The sequence below is a fragment of the Barbus barbus genome (genome assembly GCF_936440315.1).
Source record: "Barbus barbus genome assembly, chromosome: 48".
In the NCBI taxonomy this organism is placed as follows: domain Eukaryota; kingdom Metazoa; phylum Chordata; class Actinopteri; order Cypriniformes; family Cyprinidae; genus Barbus; species Barbus barbus.
The window spans coordinates 8,613,118-8,635,641 of record NC_136726.1 but is presented as its reverse complement, the minus strand read 5'-3'; the positions used below and the strand labels follow the sequence as shown (position 1 = coordinate 8,635,641).

At 35.4% G+C, this 22,524-nt stretch overlaps 1 protein-coding gene across 1 annotated transcript in view; it reads left to right on the top strand.

Annotated features, from left to right (window-relative positions):
• LOC306866850 (talin-2-like) overlaps positions 1-22,524 on the top strand; it is a gene marked incomplete at its 5' end in the record, with an annotated part of 88,830 nt that overhangs the window by 26,135 nt on the left and 40,171 nt on the right. Inside the window, 11 exons of the mRNA XM_079412242.1 lie at positions 867-980; positions 1,393-1,501; positions 4,126-4,334; positions 4,623-4,721; positions 5,974-6,141; positions 7,599-7,893; positions 11,886-12,052; positions 19,189-19,317; positions 20,744-20,857; positions 20,947-21,060; positions 21,143-21,277. Of these exons, the coding sequence (XP_079268368.1) occupies positions 867-980; positions 1,393-1,501; positions 4,126-4,334; positions 4,623-4,721; positions 5,974-6,141; positions 7,599-7,893; positions 11,886-12,052; positions 19,189-19,317; positions 20,744-20,857; positions 20,947-21,060; positions 21,143-21,277 (1,653 nt within the window). The remainder of the gene's footprint in view (positions 1-866; positions 981-1,392; positions 1,502-4,125; positions 4,335-4,622; positions 4,722-5,973; positions 6,142-7,598; positions 7,894-11,885; positions 12,053-19,188; positions 19,318-20,743; positions 20,858-20,946; positions 21,061-21,142; positions 21,278-22,524) is intronic.

Sequence of the window (22,524 nt, the reverse complement as noted above, 5' to 3'; positions counted from 1 at the left end):
ACAGATAATAACATTGTCAAAACAATCGCTGCATTGCATGGATCTGCGAAAATGACTAAAAATGCTGTATTGTGCATGCCAGGCCAGTAGTTGGCGATGTTACTTTGTAAAGAAACACTACGTGTCTGCACACATTTAATACATATGCCATGACGTCACTGTTTTCACAAATTTACTTTTTTGTAGTAAAAGGGATGATAACAGTATAGTTTTCAAAAATAATAACATGATCATTTTCAAAAACTCGTTTTCAAAAGTTTGCATTTTTAGATCCTCAAAATGCCATTGTTGTGTAAATTAATGTCCAAAACACCGAATGTTTTTAGTTAAAAACAGTGTTGTGTAAACAGGCTTTATAGTTTGAGTTAACTAAAACCACTAGGAGTGTAAAACATGTTAAGGTGCACATTTACAGTACCATTTTTAGTGAATTTTTGTGGGTGAATCAAGTCATTGCAACAGGAATCAATGCAATGTGAACGTTTTCCCCACACAGATTTGTTTTTACGCCGTGTTGACAGACAGAAAGCTGCTTGGCTTGAAAGTGACTGCTGTGTGAGCAATACGTCACTGCACTATTGACTGTTAACTTTTTTCCCCGCAAAATCTTGTCGCAATTTCACTAATGTCACCGCACTTTTATTCAGGTTGCTAGCTGTAAAAGGCTTCTCAAACTGTTACTCTGACCTGACTTGAAAATGAACTAAAATAATTGTGTTATTCAGCGCCCCCTGTGGCGAATCTATAAATTGCATTCATAACACTACGATGCGCTAAATAGATGCATATCTATTTACGTACATCCATAGAGTGTGTTAAAAGTCTATTTTTTTGCATAACATCTTCAATGACTCCTATGCCGTCAGAGTCTGGCCCAGCAAGCACTGATGGGAACTATCAACACCAGTATGCAGGCTGTCCATCAGGCACAAGCTGACCTTGGAGAGGTAGACAATCTTCCACCACTGGGACAAGACATGGTAAGAAATTAAACTAAGAAAAATAAACTTTTTTTAAGGTGAAGTGTGCAACTAGTGCAAAAATAATGATGTTGTATTACTGTAAACCATCTATTGTCTGATTTTAAGTGGGTGAAGGTGTTAAGAGAGCTGATTCTTTTACAGTATGTCCCAGTGTGTGATGTATTATGCAGTAGAAGGTTGCTAACCCATGTGGTACTTATTGAGTCAGAATATGCACCACAAACTAGTCTAAAATCCTTGTAATGTGGTTATTTATATTAAGGTTTTTGTTAATGTGGCATTACAGTAATGCATTGTGGCATTGGTGTACAATTATTGTTCATTTATTGACTATAAGTAACCTTGATATTTCTTAGAATAAAAGACATGAATACACTACTATTCACTCTCCTTTGTTTTCTCCAAAAAGGCATCCAGAGTGTGGGTTCAAAACAAGGTGGATGAATCCAAACATGAGATTCACTCCCAAGTGGATGCCATCACGGCTGGAACCGCGTCAGTGGTCAACCTCACTGCCGGTATGTAACCGAATAAGTAATTACCCATAAACAATCTGGACCTTTATTGACATAAAAAACAATACATAGTTTTCAGTTTATTTTTAGTACTTTTTGCTTTTATGTAATAAAATGTACTAAAATTGTATTAAATTAAAATTAAATTTGAGATAAAATAGACTGTGCTCAGTTGTTTCGTGATTACATTATTACATACAATATCCAGGTGAATATTACTGGTGAAAACAGTGTGTGTGTGTGTGTGTGTGTGTATATATAGATATATACAGGGTGCGACTTGTGAAAAAAGCAGGGGGGGGGGGTGCTTTTGATAACTTCTTTCCCTCCAGGGTAAGGTTATAGCCTAACCTAATGTAAGTGTAATCTGTTAACAACGCACATCATAAATCCTCTTTTTGAGCAAGTAAATGGGTGTCACGTCATGAAATATTTTTAATATGACGGAAACTGTATTTAACGTGATCACGATTTAATAAAAACATTGTAAGTTAGGCCTATTCCCCACTAGGGATAAAAATAATTCAGCAGAGGCAGAGATGCTTAGACCCCCATCCCCTCGGCAAATCGCACTATATACAGTATGTGTATATATATATATATATATATACAGTATGTGTGTGTGTATATATATATATATATATATATATATATATAAGAATAAATTTCTGCAAAAACTGCAGTTATTTTAGTGTATATTAGGGAAGAATAACATTAACCCTATGAAATTAACCCTAGCAAGACAAACAATGTGGTGGAAATGAAATTAATGTTGGAAATGATCATAACTTTCCTAAAAATGATGCTGTAATGTAAACATGCTGTAATTCTGCCGTGATGAATATACACTGTTGGACATTATTTTCAGGCCATAAATGAATAAACATAATTTGTCCAATGCCACTAGTGTATGAAAATTATGATGATTTAGAAGAAATTTACACATGCAATACCTACTTTTATTGGTTTATACCAGCAACTTATGAAGGAAAAATATGTTTCTTCTCACTGCTAAATAATAAGTCACTCTCCAATTGCACTAATAAATATTTCCATTAATGAATGTGAAGTTTGTTGTCCTGAAGCTGAACTGCTTGGCAGGATTTGTGTATTCCTTCCTGCGTTCTGGAAAGATTCCATGCGGACCAGACCAGGTTTTTGCTGGATTTAATCTCCTCATGCCATCTGTTTGATAGTGTGGAGATTTGCCTGTTAACCAGCATCCCATCTCAAACTTTACTGCTTTTTTGCAGCCTGTGCTTTACATCTGTTCTCATGCCCTGAAGAGCTTGTTAGGATATGATGTGGAGTGTGGATGTGTGCACTAGAGATGGAATTCATATGGCTCTCATTTTAAATGAGATCACTAATATTGATCACGTATTTGAGCACAATGTTGTAGATCTGAGCGGTGCATGTTAAAGCCATGAAAGTAAAATTGGCTCTACTTGCTCCTGGTTTTATTGTGAACAATTCATCAGTTTATCAAATCATTCTTAAAACATGGAAGTCAGTAATATAAATGTATGAATTATTACATATTTAAAACTATAATCATGTAAACAAAGAGTGAAATTAACAAACAAATCTGTCAAAATAATTTATTTCAGTTGAGTCATGTAATGTTTAAGAAAAGTCAAGTAAATTGTATCAATTTTTATTGTGCATCATTTCAAATATGTAGTTTTGTAGTGTTAATTTATTATTATTTATATACTATTATAGTTTTAATTAATTTCATTTTTTATATCCTTAGTTTTATTTTTAAATGTAAGTTTAAGTTATTTAAATGTAAGTTTTAGGGTTTTTGTGATTTTCTTATATATGTGTGTGTGTGTGTGTGTGTGTGTGTGTATATATATATATACAGTACATTTAATTTGTAGTTTTTAGTTTTAGTAATTTTAGTACTTAAACGTATTTAAGTTAGTTGCTGAGGTATCGTTATTCATTTTTGTTATAGATTGTCATCTAATAGTACTATATTTTTTATTTCAGTTTTATTTAAATTACTTAATGATTTTTAATAGATTTAGTTTCAGTTAACAATTACAGCACCTGACAAGTTATGCAAAAAGTGTGAAATTATTATTCAGTTGAATGAATTTATTTTATTTTCTCAGTTTTTATTTAAATTGTGAGTGTAAAATTTAAGATTTAGTAATTTAGTGATTTTTATTTTTTTTTGGCTTTAGTTTAAGCAATTTTAGTACTTGTTTATTTCAGTTATTTGCAAAGACAACAATTCTCATTTTTGTTTAAGATCATTTTTTTCATCTAATAGTAATAATATTAAAAATGATTTTTAATAGTTTATTTCCGTTAACAGTAACCACTTGTCAAGTTATGCAGAAATTATGATTTAATTATGGTTTAATTGTGTGTATTTGAGACACAAAAGAATAGATATCTTTCCTTTTATGTATATATTATATTTTAGTAATATTTTTAATTATTCTTAGCCAGGCAAAAGAGCCTTTTTAATTCAGAAATATAACAAAAATGTATTTCCGCCACCATCATTTCCAGAATCTGTAAATAATTACTCGCAGTGTGTTTTTGTTTTTAAGTGAACTTTAACTTTAAATCTCTCACTCTCTGTCCATCTCTCTTTCCAATCCTTCCAGGTGACCCTATGGACACGGATTACACCGCCGTGGGCTGCGCCATCACCACCATCTCCTCCAACCTGACCGAGATGTCCAAAGGGGTGAAGCTCCTGGCGGCTCTGATGGAGGACGAGGTGGGCAGCGGGCAGAATCTAATGGGGGCAGCCCGGACCCTCACAGGGGCCGTTTCTGACCTGCTCAGAGCCGTGGAACCAGCTTCTGGAGAGGTGACGAATGCAAACATGCAAACCCCTCGACCCCATCACATCTAATCTGCCAATAACGCACTGCTGTTTACATGCGGATTTGATAATGAACTCGTTAAGCTGTGTTTTTCCATCCTGGTTTGCAGAGCGCAGTCACAATCTGTTTACTTGTTTGGCTTGCGCGAGACAGGGTAATTGTAGTGGGGTGCAGAGCGGATAGACAGGATATGATTAATAGTGTGTTTGAGTTTTGAGACGTTGTGGTGGTAGTATGAGGTTCATTTCTTGCGTGCCAATATCACCCCACAGCCCAGACAGACGGTGTTGACGGCGGCGGGCAGTATCGGCCAGGCCAGCGGAGATCTATTAAAGCAAATGGGAGAAGGAGAAACTGACGAGAGATTCCAGGTGTGTCTTTCTTTCTGGAATAGAGCACAGTAGTGAATGCTGAAGTATTTTTCCCATTTACAGCATTTCGAACTTTGATTCAAAGCAAAAAATGTATATGAAAATTGGAAAAAAGTATATACTTCATCCTTATGTTGTTCCAAACCTGTATGAGTTGCTTTCTTCACAAAAAGAAATGTTTTGAGGAATGTTCATGTTGCTGTTTTCCATACATTGAAAGTAGTGTTGAACGGGCTGTCAAATGAAACAACATAAAAGCATTATAATGGCTGTTCAGATGTCTTATGCACTATATTTCAAGTTTTTTGAAGTCATTTAAACTGTTTTTGCAAGTCTCTCATGCTCACCAAGGGTACATTAATACATAAAGAAAATTATCATGTAAAAACAGTAATATTATGAAGTATATTTTAAAGAATAATTTATTAATGTGATGGCAAAGGTGAATTTTCAGCAGCCATTCATTTGTCCCAAAATGAGGGAAAGTAATGTGTGCAAAAACTTTTATTTTGGATGCGATTAATCGTTTGACAGCACTAATATATATATATATATATATATATAATATTATTACTGTTATATATATATATATATATATAAAGTATGAAAACAGTATTTTTAAGTTTATTACAGAATATATAGATACCTGATAGCACACATGCATCTTAGAGACGTCTGTTTGATGTGCGTGTTTGCATCTGGGTAACGTATTTTTTACAGTGTTTGCTCATTGGTAATAAGTCTCTAGAACAATTCCTGTCAGACGTCAAATAGACATTTAGAAAATGTCTTTATGATTAAGAATGTAAGTAACTGGCATCTTAAAGATGTTTATCAGATGTTTGTACACAGCAAATGCTTTCCAGATATATCTGGAAATATATATCTGTCTTGAATGGATAAAATGGGTAAAAAATGAATGGGATTTTTACGACTGTATCTTCTGTTGTGCTCTCTTGTTTGCCTGCATTCACTGATTGGTTCATGTCAAATCCCTCAGCCAAATGCTCCTCGTCTCATTATTTCTTATCAAAGCAGTTTTCTCTTGTTCTAAACACTTTAGCGCTCATTTTCGACACGGAAAATTTGATTTAGTGTGGTTCAACTGATGCTGTCACAGTCAGTTAGCCTCTGAGAGTCTTTTATTGCCCTCTATTTTATTCTGTTAAACTCTATCCTTGCGTTTATTTCATTCATTAGTCTGGGCCAGGTTGCCTCACAGTGTGTTGCTCTGATGACGAATATGTTTCAGGACATTATGATGAACCTGGCTAAAGCCGTAGCTAATGCCGCTGCCATGCTGGTGCTGAAAGCCAAGAACGTGGCACAGGTGGCCGAGGACACGGCGCTGCAGAACCGAGTCATTACCGCCGCCACGCAGTGTGCGCTCTCCACCTCACAGCTGGTGGCCTGTACAAAGGTACCTATCAGAGTTGTAGGGGAGTGAATGCTGCTGATAATTTGTAAATATTACTGATGACCTTTTAAACTTGTATTTATTGAAAGATATCTGGAATACACTTGAACACATCTGTCTGGAGATAAAATTATCTATTTGTTGATGTTAGTTTCAGAAAAACTGAGTGGCTAGTGTTTTTTTTTTTTTTCAAAAAAAGTCTCCTGCGCTGCATTTATTTGATTAAAAAAAATACAGTAAAAACAGAAATATTTTTACAATTAAAAAAAAAAATTAAAATAACTGTTTTCTGTTTAAATATATTTTAAAATATTATTTATTCCTGTGATCAAAGGTGAATATTCAGCATTATTACCCCAGTCTTGGGTAGTGTCCCATGATGCTGCTTCGTATTTTTGTGGAAACTGATAAATTTTTTTTTAGGATTCTTTTCTGAATATGTTCAAAAGAACAGCATTTATATTAAATGTTTTGTCACATTTTAAATGTCTTTAATGTCATTTTTTATCAATTTAATGCATCTTTACTGAATAAAAGTAATAATTTCTCTTAAAAATCGTACTCATCCCAAACCTGACTGGTTGTGTATGGTATAACATAATTTAATGATAGTAAATTGCACGTTTTGTTTAAAGTAATAAAATTAGCAAAATATTAACTCAAAATGCACATAAAAACTTCACGAAATGAAAAATAAAATTGTTAAATATAATATTTTAGGTCCAATTATAGTGATTGTGAACATTAAGAGGCATTAAATCTCTAGCATTTTTCAGACTGGATCAAATAAACACCAAAAAAAATTATATTATATTTACTGTATATATTAAAGGAAGTCATTAATTAATATTATTGTTAATATTTCAACATATTTCAACATTTCATGAATAGGATTTCAACCGCAAAAAAAAAAAAGTGTGTAAATCCATTAAGATGTACCACAAGAAATGTAGCTTCAGTAATAGTATCCAACTATTACTGAAGTTTTTTAGTTAACCTTTTAAGTTAACTAAAAAAACAGTATGCCATTTACTCCATAATTTCTTGAATGAAGAAATCTTATTTGGATCGGTTTTAAAAAGTAAGTACATCTGCGAAGCATGAATTTGAATGGGTTTTTGTAAGACAACCACACATAAGGCACCAAATGTTGTTTGCTGTTCATTTAGAATAAGAAACTCCAGACTTTATACCATCAAAGGCTTATAACTCTGACTTGCAATCAAAGTGCAATCTGACTTGATTAATCAGAGATGCATAAGTTGGTCACTATTTAATTTTACTTTGCTTTTTTTATAATGTGTCATGTTGTTTTCTGACACTTATTTCAGTTCTGAGTTCATATTTTCATTTTCAGCTCTAAAAGCACACACTCCCTTACACTTGATGCCCAAAATAATCTGTCGCTATTCTGAACACAATGTCTTCCGTCTGTTTGGGTGAACGTGCGATTGTCGTAGGTGGTGAGCCCTACCATATCCTCCCCAGTGTGTCAGGAGCAGCTGGTGGAAGCGGGCCGTCTGGTGGAGCGATCGGTGGAGGGCTGTGTGAAGGCGTGTCACGCCGCCTCAGAGGAGGGCGAGCTGCTCCGACAGGTGAACATGGCGGCTGGCGCGGTCAGCCAGGCCCTCAGTGACCTGCTGCAGCATGTGCGCCACTACGCCAGCTGCGGCGAGCCGATCGGACGCTACGACCAGGCCACCGACACCATCATGACCGTAACGGAAAGCATTTTCACCTCAATGGGGGACGCTGGTGAGTCTGTCCTGAACCAAAAGTTTCCTAAAATTTGGCAGAATTATTGCAATGCGGTTGCTAAGGTGTTTTGTGGGGTTGCTAGCAGTGTTAAATTAAAAGAGCCCACCTCCAAGTTTAACTGATCTCTAGATACGACCTTAAATGCCATTTCATAGTTTTCTTTGCCTACTTTTTGCTAGAGAAACATTACTTATTGTTATCAATGTTGAAAACCGTTGTGCTGCTCAGGGTTATATATATATATGTGTATATATATATATATATATATATATACACAGGTCCTTCTCAAAAAATTAGCATATTGTGATAAAGTTCATTATTTTCTGTAATGTACTGATAAACATTAGACTTTCATATATTTTAGATTCATTACAACACAACTGAAGTAGTTCAAGCCTTTTATTGTTTTAATATTGATGATTTTGGCATACAGCTCATGAAAACCCAAAATTCCTATCTCAAAAAATTAGCATATTTCATCCGACCAATAAAAGAAAAGTGTTTTTAATACAAAAAAAGTCAACCTTCAAATAATTATGTTCAGTTATGCACTCAATACTTGGTCGGGAATCCTTTTGCAGAAATGACTGCTTCAATGCGGCGTGGCATGGAGGCAATCAGCCTGTGGCACTGCTGAGGTGTTATGGAGGCCCAGGATGCTTCGATAGCGGCCTTAAGCTCATCCAGAGTGTTGGGTCTTGCGTCTCTCAACTTTCTCTTCACAATATCCCACAGATTCTCTATGGGGTTCAGGTCAGGAGAGTTGGCAGGCCAATTGAGCACAGTAATACCATGGTCAGTAAACCATTTACCAGTGGTTTTGGCACTGTGAGCAGGTGCCAGGTCGTGCTGAAAAATGAAATCTTCATCTCCATAAAGCTTTTCAGCAGATGGAAGCATGAAGTGCTCCAAAATCTCCTGATAGCTAGCTGCATTGACCCTGCCCTTGATAAAACACAGTGGACCAACACCAGCATCACTGACTGTGGGTACTTGACACTGGACTTCAGGCATTTTGGCATTTCCCTCTCCCCAGTCTTCCTCCAGACTCTGGCACCTTGATTTCCGAATGACATGCAAAATTTGCTTTCATCCGAAAAAAGTACTTTGGACCACTGAGCAACAGTCCAGTGCTGCTTCTCTGTAGCCCAGGTCAGGCGCTTCTGCCGCTGTTTCTGGTTCAAAAGTGGCTTGACCTGGGGAATGCGGCACCTGTAGCCCATTTCCTGCACACGCCTGTACAAGGTGGCTCTGGATGTTTCTACTCCAGACTCAGTCCACTGCTTCCGCAGGTCCCCCAAGGTCTGGAATCGGTCCTTCTCCACAATCTTCCTCAGGGTCCGGTCACCTCTTCTCGTTGTGCTGCGTTTTCTGCCACACTTTTTCCTTCCCACAGACTTCCCACTGAGGTGCCTTGATACAGCACTCTGGGAACAGCCTATTCGTTCAGAAATGTCTTTCTGTGTCTTACCCTCTTGCTTGAGGGTGTCAATGATGGCCTTCTGGACAGCAGTCAGGTCGGCAGTCTTACCCATGATTGCGGTTTTGAGTAATGAACCAGGCTGGGAGTTTTTAAAAGCCTCAGGAATCTTTTGCAGGTGTTTACAGTTAATTAGTTGATTCAGATGATTATCAGCTCGTTTAGAGAACCTTTTCATGATATGCTAATTTTTTGAGATAGGAATTTTGGGTTTTCATGAGCTGTATGCCAAAATCATCAATATTAAAACAATAAAAGGCTTGAACTACTTCAGTTGTGTTGTAATGTTTATCAGTACATTACAGAAAATAATGAACTTTATCACAATATGCTAATTTTTTGAGAAGGACCTGTATATAGCGCTTTTCTGCTTTTTCTAAGCACTCAAAGCGCTTTACATTGTGAGGGGTGGTGTCTCCTCATCCACCACCACTTGGGGTTAAGAGATTGTTAAAATCCCCTAACCACAAAAATGAGCAATAGAAATAGCGATTTTTTGCCTTGGAAAGCGCGGCTCAATGCGATAGATGGGCCTGTACCACAGGATGTAAAACAATTCCAGGCTAAAGAGAATTTATTTCATAAATGGAAATCAAAGTCAAATAAGCATACAGTAGTACACAAGAGAGCTTTAATATCTTTCAGGCACATCGTCCAAACAAAGCATATCTGTGCTGTGACACAATAGGATTAGCTTTTCCATATTCAGAATTGCACAATTTTTATGGTGTTCCTGGCCTCATTTTGAAGCTCTCAGTTGTGCACTAACATCTCACCTACTTGCAGTCCTAATTCAGGTGACCCATAAGCAACATTAATTCTATATAATGTTATAATGCGCTGACAAATATTTAGCTTGCTAGCTTTGCTCAGCCTTTGTATCTTGTCTCTGTTGTTTTTCTGGGAAAATTTGACCCCCAGTTTATTTTGACTCTGTAAGGTCCTTAAAAGTGATTTTTTTTCTGCGATCTGAGCTGTGTTCAGTTTTGGGCTGTTTTCAAAACTGAAGATGTTTGTTGTGCTATGGCCGTAATTCTAAAGAATCCTCAAAAGATTCTGCGCCCGCGAGGTTGTCGAAAACATATCATATAAATCCACTACAGAGCATCAAATCTGCTCTCAATCACGCACGCCCTGTCTTTGAACTTTTTAAAGGAAAACACATGGCAAAAGCTGCCGGTGGGGTTGACTGCAACTGTTCAAGTTAAACATGGAACATGATAAACGACCTGAGCCAACAAATCATCATCATCAAAGATTTGTTTAGCTTGAAAGTCAACAAGAAATCAATGTTGACTCTGTTTGCTTTAATACACGTTATGGTTTGTATTGTGCATGATTCATCAGTTATTCAGAAGGGAAAAAAAATACTTTTTGTACCCTTTCATGTAATAATTTGCTGAAACAAATTTAATTTTTTGCTGACATCACTCAAGCCATGCGACCTTAACATTACTTAATATTGGCAATTGGTAGATATTTCTTTATGAACGATAACAATATTTTTTTCTTTAGCCAATATGCAGAACCAAATTAAATGATTTGATTTATGTTTTTTGAATAATACATAATTAACACTACAATTAGTACAATAAGTAATTTTAATATTTATTTTAAATCAATAAATAAACTTATTTTTTACAAAATATTCACACAAAATCCACTCAAAAACTTTGTAAAATTATAAATAAATTCATACAATATAATAGAATGTTTTAGATCCAGTTTGGAACATTAAGAGGTATTAAATCCTTTGTATTTTTCAGGCAAGATTTAAATAAATGAATGAAGGAATGAATGAATGAATGATTGCATTCTCAAACGTAGCGGTATTCCAGAAGTGAGGTTGTCGCCCACATTCAGCTGCGAACTTGCATTCAGGTCTGACTTCATTCTGTTATGAAAAGCCTACTTTTCATTTCACAGTGAATCAATTCAAGTCCGGCCTTTTTTTTCTCATTTAACTCTGAAATAGAGAAAGTAAAATTGGTGAATGCTGCTTCATGTTGATTTAACAAGCTTACTATTTTCACACTGAATCCATCCTACTTTTCGAGAGGTGAAACACCCCTTAAGCACACCTCTCTCCCTTGATAATCTTGTCAACGCTTGTATTTCTGGATCTATGTAGGTGTTTGGGAAATACAGAGTCCATTTATGGAAAACGAGTAGGCACGCTTTTGAAAGGGCTCTTGATCAGTGATGTACTTCAGGTCACACGGGTGCACAACCATTTGAGCGCTTCGGTTCCTGAAGCGATATGCAGAGAGAATGCAGTAAGATTGATTTTCAAAGAGAACAGCTTCAGCGGAGCCAGATTCACACACATCAAAGAAACGTGAAATGGCTGTTGGTTTTTTTTCTCTTTCAGCCTGGAGTCAAGGACAGTGAATATACTGCTGAAGGAGCCAAGAATATGCCAGTAGATGTTTCTGAAGAAATATCAAATCTGCCCACACAGCATGCTGATATTGTGGCGTTTAAATAACATTTATTTTCACATTTACAGGTGAAATGGTACGACAGGCGCGGGTTCTGGCCCAGGCCACCTCGGACTTGGTGAATGCGATGCGCTCCGATGCAGAGGCTGAAATAGATGTGGATAATTCCAAGAAACTGCTCGCGGCTGCCAAGCTGTTGGCCGATGCCACTGCCAGAATGGTGGAAGCTGCGAAGGTATGAAAACTAAAGCAAGATACAAACTCTGCATTTACAGTTTTAAAAAAGAGACCTTGATTATGCCATAATTGTCATTCCATGTAATCATGTTTGTTTTGACAGGTACCAAGACACATTCCACCAAATAATAATTTTATATCTTGTAAATAATGTTTGTTTTAAATATAATTTTTTCTTTGGTTTTTGTTTCGGGTTTTTAGATTGGTTTCGGGTTTTTCATTTTGATTTGGGGTTCTTAAGTTCAGTTTTGTGTGTGTGTGTGTGTGTGTGTGTGTTTTGCATTTTCTTAACCCTGAAATTAAATAAGGAAAATGCTGTTTATTCTTTAATGGTTCAAACACTGATAAATAAAATAAGCAGACACAAACTAATTTTCATTATTGAAATGTCCTATTTCATTAAAAATCATAAAACTGATATTAAGCCTGTTTTTAATGTTAAATTATAAATGCGCCCTCTAGCACTACTGGCAAGGCTACCAGTAACCTATTGCTTTATGAAAACCTTTGGCTTCATGATCATTCATGATCAAAAACATGTATGAAATACTCATTACATTTCGTTGGAATTAACTGTAACTCCAGGGCCGGTTCTACGGGAGTGCTAGAGGGAACAAACGAAATCAAGAGCACCGCAGTTAAAGAAATAGGATACTGGCAATACATATTTTTCAAATGCTTCAGTGTGTATTTTAGTTTGAACTCTGGAGAGCTTCAAAGGTTTCTATTTTTTTCTACGTCTTTTTGTAGCACTTGTCAATGTAGCCAATCACCTACATTTTCTGTTGATTTCCTGAACGCAATGGCCAAGCATTTTAAGTTTAGGTAAGAATCCACTCCATGCCACAGTTTTGTTCAGTGCTGCATCATTATAACAAACAAAGTGTAATATGATGCAAATAAGAGACATTGCAATGATAGTGATAACCATAACTATGGACAGGGCAAAAATATGTCCAAATAGAAACATTAAGTCTAGAGCACATTCTGTTTTCTTTTTTGTTGTTGTTTTTAGTTTTGTTTTGTATTTTATTTTACTTTGATTCTTTTTTGGGTTTTTAGTTTTGTTTTGTGTTGAGTTTTACTGTGTTTTCATTTTTTGTTTTTGTTTTGTATTGTTTTTTTATTTGTTTGGGTTTTTCAGGGTTTTTTTTTTTTTTTTTTGAGTTTTTGTTTTTTAATTGCATAAGTATTCATACCCTTTTCTGGGACACTTGAAATTTAGCTCAGGAGCACTCATAGCACTTGTATACACTTCGAGTTGAGTTAAAATGTGGCAAATTCATTTGAATGATTATGATTTGGACAAGCACACACCTCTCAGAAAAGGTTTAACAGCTGATAATGCATATCAGAGCAAAAACCAAGCCCTGGGGTCAAAAGAACTGCCTGTAGAGCTCAGAAACAGGTTTGAGTCAAACCACACATCTGAGGAAGGGTTCAGAAAAAATTCTGCTGCATTGAAGGTTCACAGAAGCATGTAGCCTCCATTATCCATAATGGAAGACGTTTGAAACAACCAGGATTCTTCTTAAAGCTGGCCTCCTGGCCAAACTGAGCAATTGATGGAGAAGGGGCTTGGTTATACGAACTTGAAGTTGTGGCCTAATGGTTAGAGAGTCGGACTCGTAATCCAAAGGTTGTGGGTTCGAGCCTCGGGCCGACAGGGATTGTAGGTGGGGGGAGTGAATGTCCAGCGCTCTCTCCACCCTCAATACCACGAATGAGGTGCCCTTGAGCAAGGCACCGAACCCCCAACTGCTCCCCGGGCGCCGCAGCATAAATGGCTGCCCACTGCTCCGGGTGTGTGTGTGTTCACTGCTGTGTGTGTGCACGTTGGATGGTTTAAATGCAGAGCGCGAATTCCGAGTATGGGTCACCATACCTGGCAGTATGTCACTTCACTTACTGGTAACCAAGAATCTGATGGTCACTCTAGTTGAGCTCCATGATCATATATGCAGATGGGAGGAACCTACAGAAGGACAAAGATCACTGCAACACTCCAGCGATCTGGGCTTTATGGCAGTGTGACCAAACTCAATCCTCTCCTCAGTGAATACACATGAAAACAGACTTGGAATTTGCAAAAAAAGCACCTAAAGGACCCTCAGAATCTGAGAAACAAGATTCTCTGGTCTGATAAACCTCAATTCTAAGCATCATGTTTGAAGGAAACCCTGCTCATCACCTGCAGAGTAGCATCCCAAAAGTAAAGTGTGCTGGTAGTAGCCTCATGCTATGGGGCTGTTTTTCAGTGGCAGGGACTGAGGGACTCATCAGAGTAGAAGAAAAGCTCAATGCACAAAAACTATTGAGACAGCCTTAATGAAAACCCAGTGCAGAGCATTCAGAACCTCAGACAGGCAGAAGGTTCACTTTCCAACAGGACAATGACCCTAAGCACACAGCAAGAGTGGCTTATAGACAACTCTGTGAGCCACAGCTTGGGTTTGAACCCAATCAAATATTTCTGGAGAAATACTGAGTTAAGGGTATGAATACTTATGCAATGTACTTATTTTTTTTATAAATTTTCAAAGTTGTCACATCTGTTTTTTGCTTTGTCATTATGGTGTATGGAGTGTAAATTGGTGCAACATGACAAAACGTGAAAAAAAATAAAGGGGTATGAATAGTTGCGCAAGGCACTATATGTATGTATGTGCAGCATGGTAATACCTTGTTTTTAAACATGTGTCATGGCTGCCCCATGCTTTTGGACATATGCCATGGCACGACTATGGTACTCTTTGGAATACCTTTCCATATCATGGTAATAACATTATATATGTTAGTCTTAATCATACTATTTAAAATTTAAACATAATACCATCACTGTACTATGGTACTGCCACAGATCATTTTGTAAGAGTTCAAAATAATGCTAGATGTAGGTCATTTTGTATGTTTCAGTTTTGTTTTGTTTTTAAATATCCAAAAATAATTTTATTCCAGTCCTCAGAAACAACTTTTCTCAATAAATAAAAATACATAGTTACCGAAAAAGGTGTAGGCTGAAGCCTTGCTTATTATGCCTACCCTTTATACATAGTTAACTGAATGGGTGACACTTTCCACTAAGTTAAATAATACAAAATAAACAATATTACAAAAACATTTCCCAAAATGTACATACATAATTCCAAACAAACATAACAAAAATACACATTCCATCTATTGCTTCAGTATTTTCACAATACAATCACAATTTATTGATACTGAGTCATATAATAATTTATCACCTTATTTTTATACATTTTCTTACATTTGAAAGTGAATTACATACTTTTAATTCCTTATCACACTTATTACATAGATTTACCCCTTTGACCGATAAGCACCTACTAGAAGGACCCAGAATCAGCAGCCACACTGTAATGTGCTTCTCCTCATCACTGCTTCATCTCTGATACCTAAAAGAGCCTTGAGCCATCATTTACATTCGGCTTGTGATAAGATAGACCACAGATTTAATTTTCAATCCCCATCAGCAACACAAAGTATAAATGGTCAGAATATGGTTCTTATGCAGCCATATGAAGTGCAGGCTTATGGTTTATTAGGTGCATTTAATACATGATACATTAATCACAACATCAGTGCCATTATCAAACGTAAAGAGGAGGAATGAGCCACAGACGGTTTCCTTGGTAACAGAGATGGAGCAGACAGCCCCTAATTCCTCTTTGCATTGAATGTTTTGTAATGCGCCGTAAGTGTGTGGACGGTGTAGCTAAGAGTTCTGCTGTCGTTGACAAATTTCCCTTCATAGGGCTGACCGAGTCTGGGATTTATCTGTGACAACTTTGTCCTCTGAGAATTGCCTTTCACTTTCTGTTTAACCATTAAGCAAGGAGATAAAGTATAACGCCATAAAGGAACAAAGAGAAACACCAAGGCTTCAAAATGGCATATTAGCTACTAGTTTTTAAAGTAATATGCAGTATATATACTGTCAGTGTTTATATATGGTATATGACTATATTCAAAATATAACACAGCCTCTGCTTAAACATGTTTTTGTTGATTATTATATGATTAAACAGTCATAGATGAGATATTTTTACAAAAATTTAGATTAATTAACTGTATTAATTTGTGATTTGATACCTGGATACCACTTGCTAACTACTGTAAGCATGCAATGTAGTGAGGTTATTCAATAACAATATAGCATATTATTTTTTGGAGTAAAAAAGTATCAGTTGAAAATCTATTTTCACATCATAGTAAAAAATAAGCAACTGTGACATGTTCTCTCATAATTGTAATGTTTTATTTCATTATTGTGACTGTATCTCATAATCCTGACTTTATATCTCATAATTGTGTTTTTATTTCCCATAATTGTGACTATATTTCATAATTGTGACTACATTTCATAATTGTGACTACATTTCATAATTGTGACTATATTTCATAATTGTGGTTTTATTTTTTTCTAATAATCGTGACTTAATATCTCACAGTTTTGATGGATTTATTTCCCATAATCGTGATTATATCTCATAATTTTGACTTTAATTCAATTCAATTCAATTCAAAAGCTTTATTGTCTATCCCCAATGGGGTAGAAAATTGTTTTTAGACAAAAGGCTCAAACACACAAACAATACAAATAATCATACAAAAAATACATACATCCACTAAAAAACAGTGGTTGTGTCTCACTAATTATTTTACTCGCCACATTTATAATCTTTAAAAGTTTGTTTTTGCTTTTAACAGAAAGAGAGTTGAACCAGTGTTTCTATCTCACAATTGTGGTTTTATTTTCAATAGTTGTGACTACATCTAATAATTGTGGTTTTATTTCCCATAATTGTGACTATATCTCGTAATATGTGACTTTATATCTCACAATTGTGGTTTTATTTTCCGTAATTATGACTAAATCTCATAATTGTGTCTTTATATCTCGTAATTGTGGTTTTATTTTCCGTAATTATGACTAAATCTCATAATTGTGTCTTTATATCTCGTAATTGTGGTTTTATTTCCAATAATTGTGACTATATCTCACAATTGTGGTATTATTTCCCATAATTGTGGTTTTATTTCCCATAATTGTGACTTTATATCTTATAATAGTAGTTTTTATTTTCAATAATTGCGACTATCTCATAACTGTGACTTTAACATTCAAAATAGTGACTATATCTTCACGGAAAAAAACAAGTAAGATTTACTTAATTTTTATTTTGCAAGTTTTTGCACACATAAATTTTAAGTAAAACGTAAGTATTGAATTAACTTTTTGCACGATGCAATTTATCAAATAAAAAAATATGTTTTTGTAGACTTTTTCAGTCTTGAGTGGATCAGTGTGCGGTTAGCCACCCTCCTGTCTATTTTCAAGTATTGAATTAAGTCAAATCTACTTAACTAAGTTAGGTAAAATTAGCAAAGTAAATAAGTAAATTTAACATGGCCAGTTAGAGTTTGATGAGTAATTTTTACTTTAATTTACTCAATCAATGTAGTAATGGGAAACAACCCTGCTATTAAAAGATTAGTTAACTTTCAAATTAAAATTTCCTGATAATTTACTCACCCCCATGTCATCCAAGATTTTTATGTAGTTCTTTCTTCAGTCGAAAAGAAATTAAGGTTTTTGATGAAAACATTCCAGGATTTTTATCCATATAGTTAGCTTCAATGGACTCCAAACGGTTGAAGGTAAAAATTACAGTTTCAGTGCAGCTTCAAAGGGCTATAAACGATACCAGACGATGAATAAGGATCGTATCTAGCGAAACGATCGGTCATTTCAAAAATAAATAAATAAAATGTATACGCTGTTCTGCAATGCGCGTTCATGACTTCACGTAATACGTAATTACGTTGAAAAGGTCACGCTTGACGTAGGCTCCATCTCTTCACCTCCAAGTTCAAAATCGTCCGACATCGTTCTTTTACCTTTTAACTCCCTTTTTTTGTAAACGGCGTTTGACTTAATGTTAGTATTTGAACGTTCAACTTGTAAACACTGACTCGGTACTTCCGCCTACGTCAAGCGTGACCTTTTCAACGTAATTACGTATAACGTGAAGTCATAAACGCGCATCGCAGAACAGGCGAGCATTTGTGTTTATAAAGCATATACTTTTTTTTTTTTTTTTTTTTTTTTTTATGACCGATCGTTTCGCTAGATAAGACCCTTATTCATCGTCTGGTATCGTTTATAGCCCTTTGAAGCTGCACTGAAACTGTCACTTTGACCTTTAACCATTTGGAGTCCATTGAAGCTAACTATATGGATAAAAATCCTGGAATGTTTTCATCAAAAACCTTAATTTCTTTTCGACTGAAGAAAGAAATACATAAGCATCTTGGATGACATGGGGGTGAGTAAATTATCAGGAATTATCAGAGTAATTATCTTCTTGCTTACCTACATGTTTGTAAGTGAACAATAAGTTACTAAACCTAACAACAAAAGCAACCATAAAACAGTGTAAATACAACTCAAAAACAGTGAAAAATTTATCCTTTTTTAATTATTCATACCCCAGTACATGATGGGAAAAACAGGATCATAACTTTGATATTTACTTAAAGAATCCTTGTAAACATAACAAACAATTCCAAGTAAAATATATTTATAAGTTCAAACTTTAATTTCTACAAGCTTAAATTGAGTACTAATATGGAATTTACTTTAAAAAAATGTAATTGTTGCCTGAACTAAATTATTTAATGTAGAAATTACATTTGTTATTATGTAGTATTTACTTCTCCAAAAAATCTTTTTTATCAGTGTTATAAATTGAGACATATTGTGAATATTACTCATAATTGCAACTTTATGTTTTTATTACTGTGGCTATATATCTGACAAATTCAACTTTATTTAGCGTAATTATGAAAAAATAGATTTAAAGTTTTTCAAACTTATTTTAATTTAAACCTTTTTATTAAATATTAGGCAGTATAGAGCATAAAATGCACCGATTTAGTAAGCAATTTGCCTGCATTCTGAACATAGCCCATGAGAAAAATTACCCAAGACAAGCTATTGTTGCATGTTAACAACACACATACGGTAATGTAAACTGCTATGAAAAACCAATTCACAGAAGCAGGTACAGTACATAAAACTAATCTAGTTCCTGTGTTGTATTTGTGCAGGGTGCTGCTGCATACCCAGAAAATGAAGACCAGCAGCAGAGGCTGCGAGAGGCTGCTGAAGGGTTACGGGTCGCCACCAATGCAGCTGCTCAGAATGCCATCAAAAAGAAACTCATTCACCGACTGGAGGTGATGACATGTATTATTATGCCACCTCCTGTTCAGTGTCCGCTCTGTGTTTGATCCTGCCTTTTAACACAGTTTGAACATACTTAATTATAGTGATGTGGAGGACGCTAATAAAATGTAAAAATGGATTACTGTACAAGCCCATTTTTAAGCTCAACAGCATCCGTCCCCAGTTGTGTGTCTGTTTAGGTAAAATCTCATATTAGCTTGGAAGAGGTGGCTTTTTATCAGCCTGTATGTGGTAGCGGTCTAGTTTCCATAGCGGGTATTTTTCCATTGGCCGAGAGTTTCGGTCAGTGGAATCCAGCGTTCTGGTTCTGTTTGGTCTCTTCACATCAACAAAGATGGCTTTGTTCTTGAGGTTCTCTTTTTTCTGTCTCTTCCATCTATCATCCTTCCTCACACATAGAATATTCTTTAATAAAACAAAGAATCTTTTTCTTGTTGCTCGCTCTTTTGCTCTTACTTCTAAAGTGTAGCATGCTGCCACTGGATTTTGCAAAATCCTTTTATGGTGGACATCGCCAGAAACATCCCAAATGCTCTACAATCTTTGCTGAACCTGTAATGAAATTCACTCAGAACAGTCGGGTCTTTGTATGGTTAACACGACATCTAACCCGGTGCAGAGTGATGCCAAATGTTAGGGCAGCACAATTAAATAAAACCAAAATCGCGAATATTGCTTAGTGTGATTATCAAGTTGCAAAAACTGCAATTTAATTATACAAATAAAAATAAATATATGCATATATTGAACAAGTGCATACATTAAACATGAAGAAATTAGGTATTGTAATTTTACAGTTGGTTTGTAATATAAAATTAGTATTATTATTTTCTTAAATACTAGATTTTTTTAGTTTACATTGAAATATTACAATAGTATTATTTCCTATTTTTATTTAGTAATAGTAGTAGTAAAATTATATTAAGAATAATAATAATTATTATTATTATCTTTATTATTATTATTGTTGTTGTTTCTATTGTTGTTGTTTTTATTTCAGTGGTGGTTGTTGTTGTTGTTCCTAATAAATAAATAAAATATCATAAAAAATGTAAATCATAAAATATTGTAATTTATATCTTGCTTTTTTTATTACAATGTAATATAGCAATAATATTTCTTAATTTTATTTATAGAATAATAATGTATATTTATTATTATTATTATTAATATTATTGTATTGTCAAATTTATATATATTCACAGTATATTCACAACATTTTTGGTCAAATAGTGCTGTCCTACTTTTTTGTTCTTTCAATTTTTATTTTTAAAAAATTGCTATTAGTTTTTTTTTTCTTCTCCAAACCGTGCAGCCCTACCAGATGTAATAGTCTGCCACTGATTGCACATTTGTTATTTGCTGTGTTAGTAATTATTGAAGCTGTAATTCGTTATTGTTATTTGTCTGGAACAGAATGCAGCTAAGCAGGCCGCAGCCGCAGCTACGCAAACCATTGCCGCTGCCCAGAATGCAGCTGCATCCAATAAGAACACCATGTCACATCAGCAGCTCGTGCTCAGCTGCAAGGTATTGTGGGTAGTTCTGTTCTGGTTAGTTCAGGATTTTTTTCATTTGAATGAAACTATTCTGACTGAGGATTTGTGGATGCTCTCCAGGCTGTGGCCGACCATATCCCACAACTAGTACAGGGAATGAGGGGCAGTCAGGCCCGCCCGGAAGATCTTGGTGCCCAACTCGCCCTTATCTTCGCCAGCCAGAGTTTCCTGCAGGTAAAACACACATTCTATGTTTGTTTAGCAGCCTCTGTTTTGACGTTTAAATCATCCTCACATTGTTTTTGTCTCCAAACAGCCGGGAAGCAAAATGGTGACGTCTGCTAAAGCGGCCGTTCCGACGGTAACCGACCAGGCAGCCGCGATGCAACTTGGTCAGTGTGCCAAGAACCTGGCCACCTGCCTGGCAGAGCTGCGCACAGCTGCACAGAAGGTGCCCACAGTTCACTGCCTCCTAGTAGATCCAAAACACCCTTAAATACTGAAGCATATTGTAATAACTTTCTGCAATGCACTACATGAGGCTTAGAGATTCATCCTTCCGTTACTCATGTTTTAAAGGAACAGAAATGATAGTTTTCTCATATTTTAAGGTGTGGTCACATTTTCCGCAAATTTTCACAGTTGAATTTCAATGGGAATCTGCACAATTGGGAACTTTTCATAAGTCCTACAGACATTCGTTAAATTGTATTAAGCTGTGAAAGAGACGCTGTTCCCCAGACAGCTTTCTGTGTTTGCAATCCGAGAAGGAACAAAACATGGACAAATATAGGCTAATATAAATGTCCATCTTGGTGAGATTTCACCTACATAACAGTCAGTTATGTCTTAAGTGAACATAAACAGTTGGGAAAGTAATCAAATGCTTGTTAGTACATTAGTTCTGTGCATTCAGCCTTAAAGTGACGGCAGCCTAATAAACCTGCTGCTGTCTGAGTAATTTAATGTTAATCAAACAACAAAAGAAAATGAGGGAATCATTCACTTCTCTGCACTGAATAACTTTAACAACTCAATTAAGAATTGCTTTATATTTAATTAATGCTGTGGAGTAATTTATTTGTTACACTTGATTACTTTTATTCAATTTCTGTATAGTTAGGCTATTGTTTAAGAAGGCTAAATTGTTTGTCGTTTTTATCTTTTTTTCTGTTGTATCTGTCCAATTGTTTGTATTTTTCTCCTTTTTATTGTATTACTGACTGTTTCAACCCACTGTTGTTTGTTGACATTAAAATCTTCTGAGAAAAAGGGCGACAAATTTGGCAGCGCAGATTTCGCAACGGATTCATGTTGCTCACCTGAATTGTCCAGTTTGATCAGCAGAAAGCTGATTGTTTGAAAGTGGCATGCTTTATACATCTATACACTATTGATAATAGACCTTAGTCAGGTTAGACGCCATATTGAAATTAACGAGGATGAAAAAAATAGACTTACAATCTTAACAATAGCACTGTGTAAAGGTCCTAGATGACGTAATTTTATGCAACTCACTTTCAAAACTGTTTTATGAGGGTTTTTAACTACTGGAAGTTTTTTTTTTTTCAGAATTCAGAAAGACATTTATCATCTGAACAATTACTATGTTTTTAAACAACAGTAGAATCGACTAAATGCACTGTACTTCAGTCCCAGCTTTGTATTCAGTCCTGTCAAAAATAAAAAATGGCACTA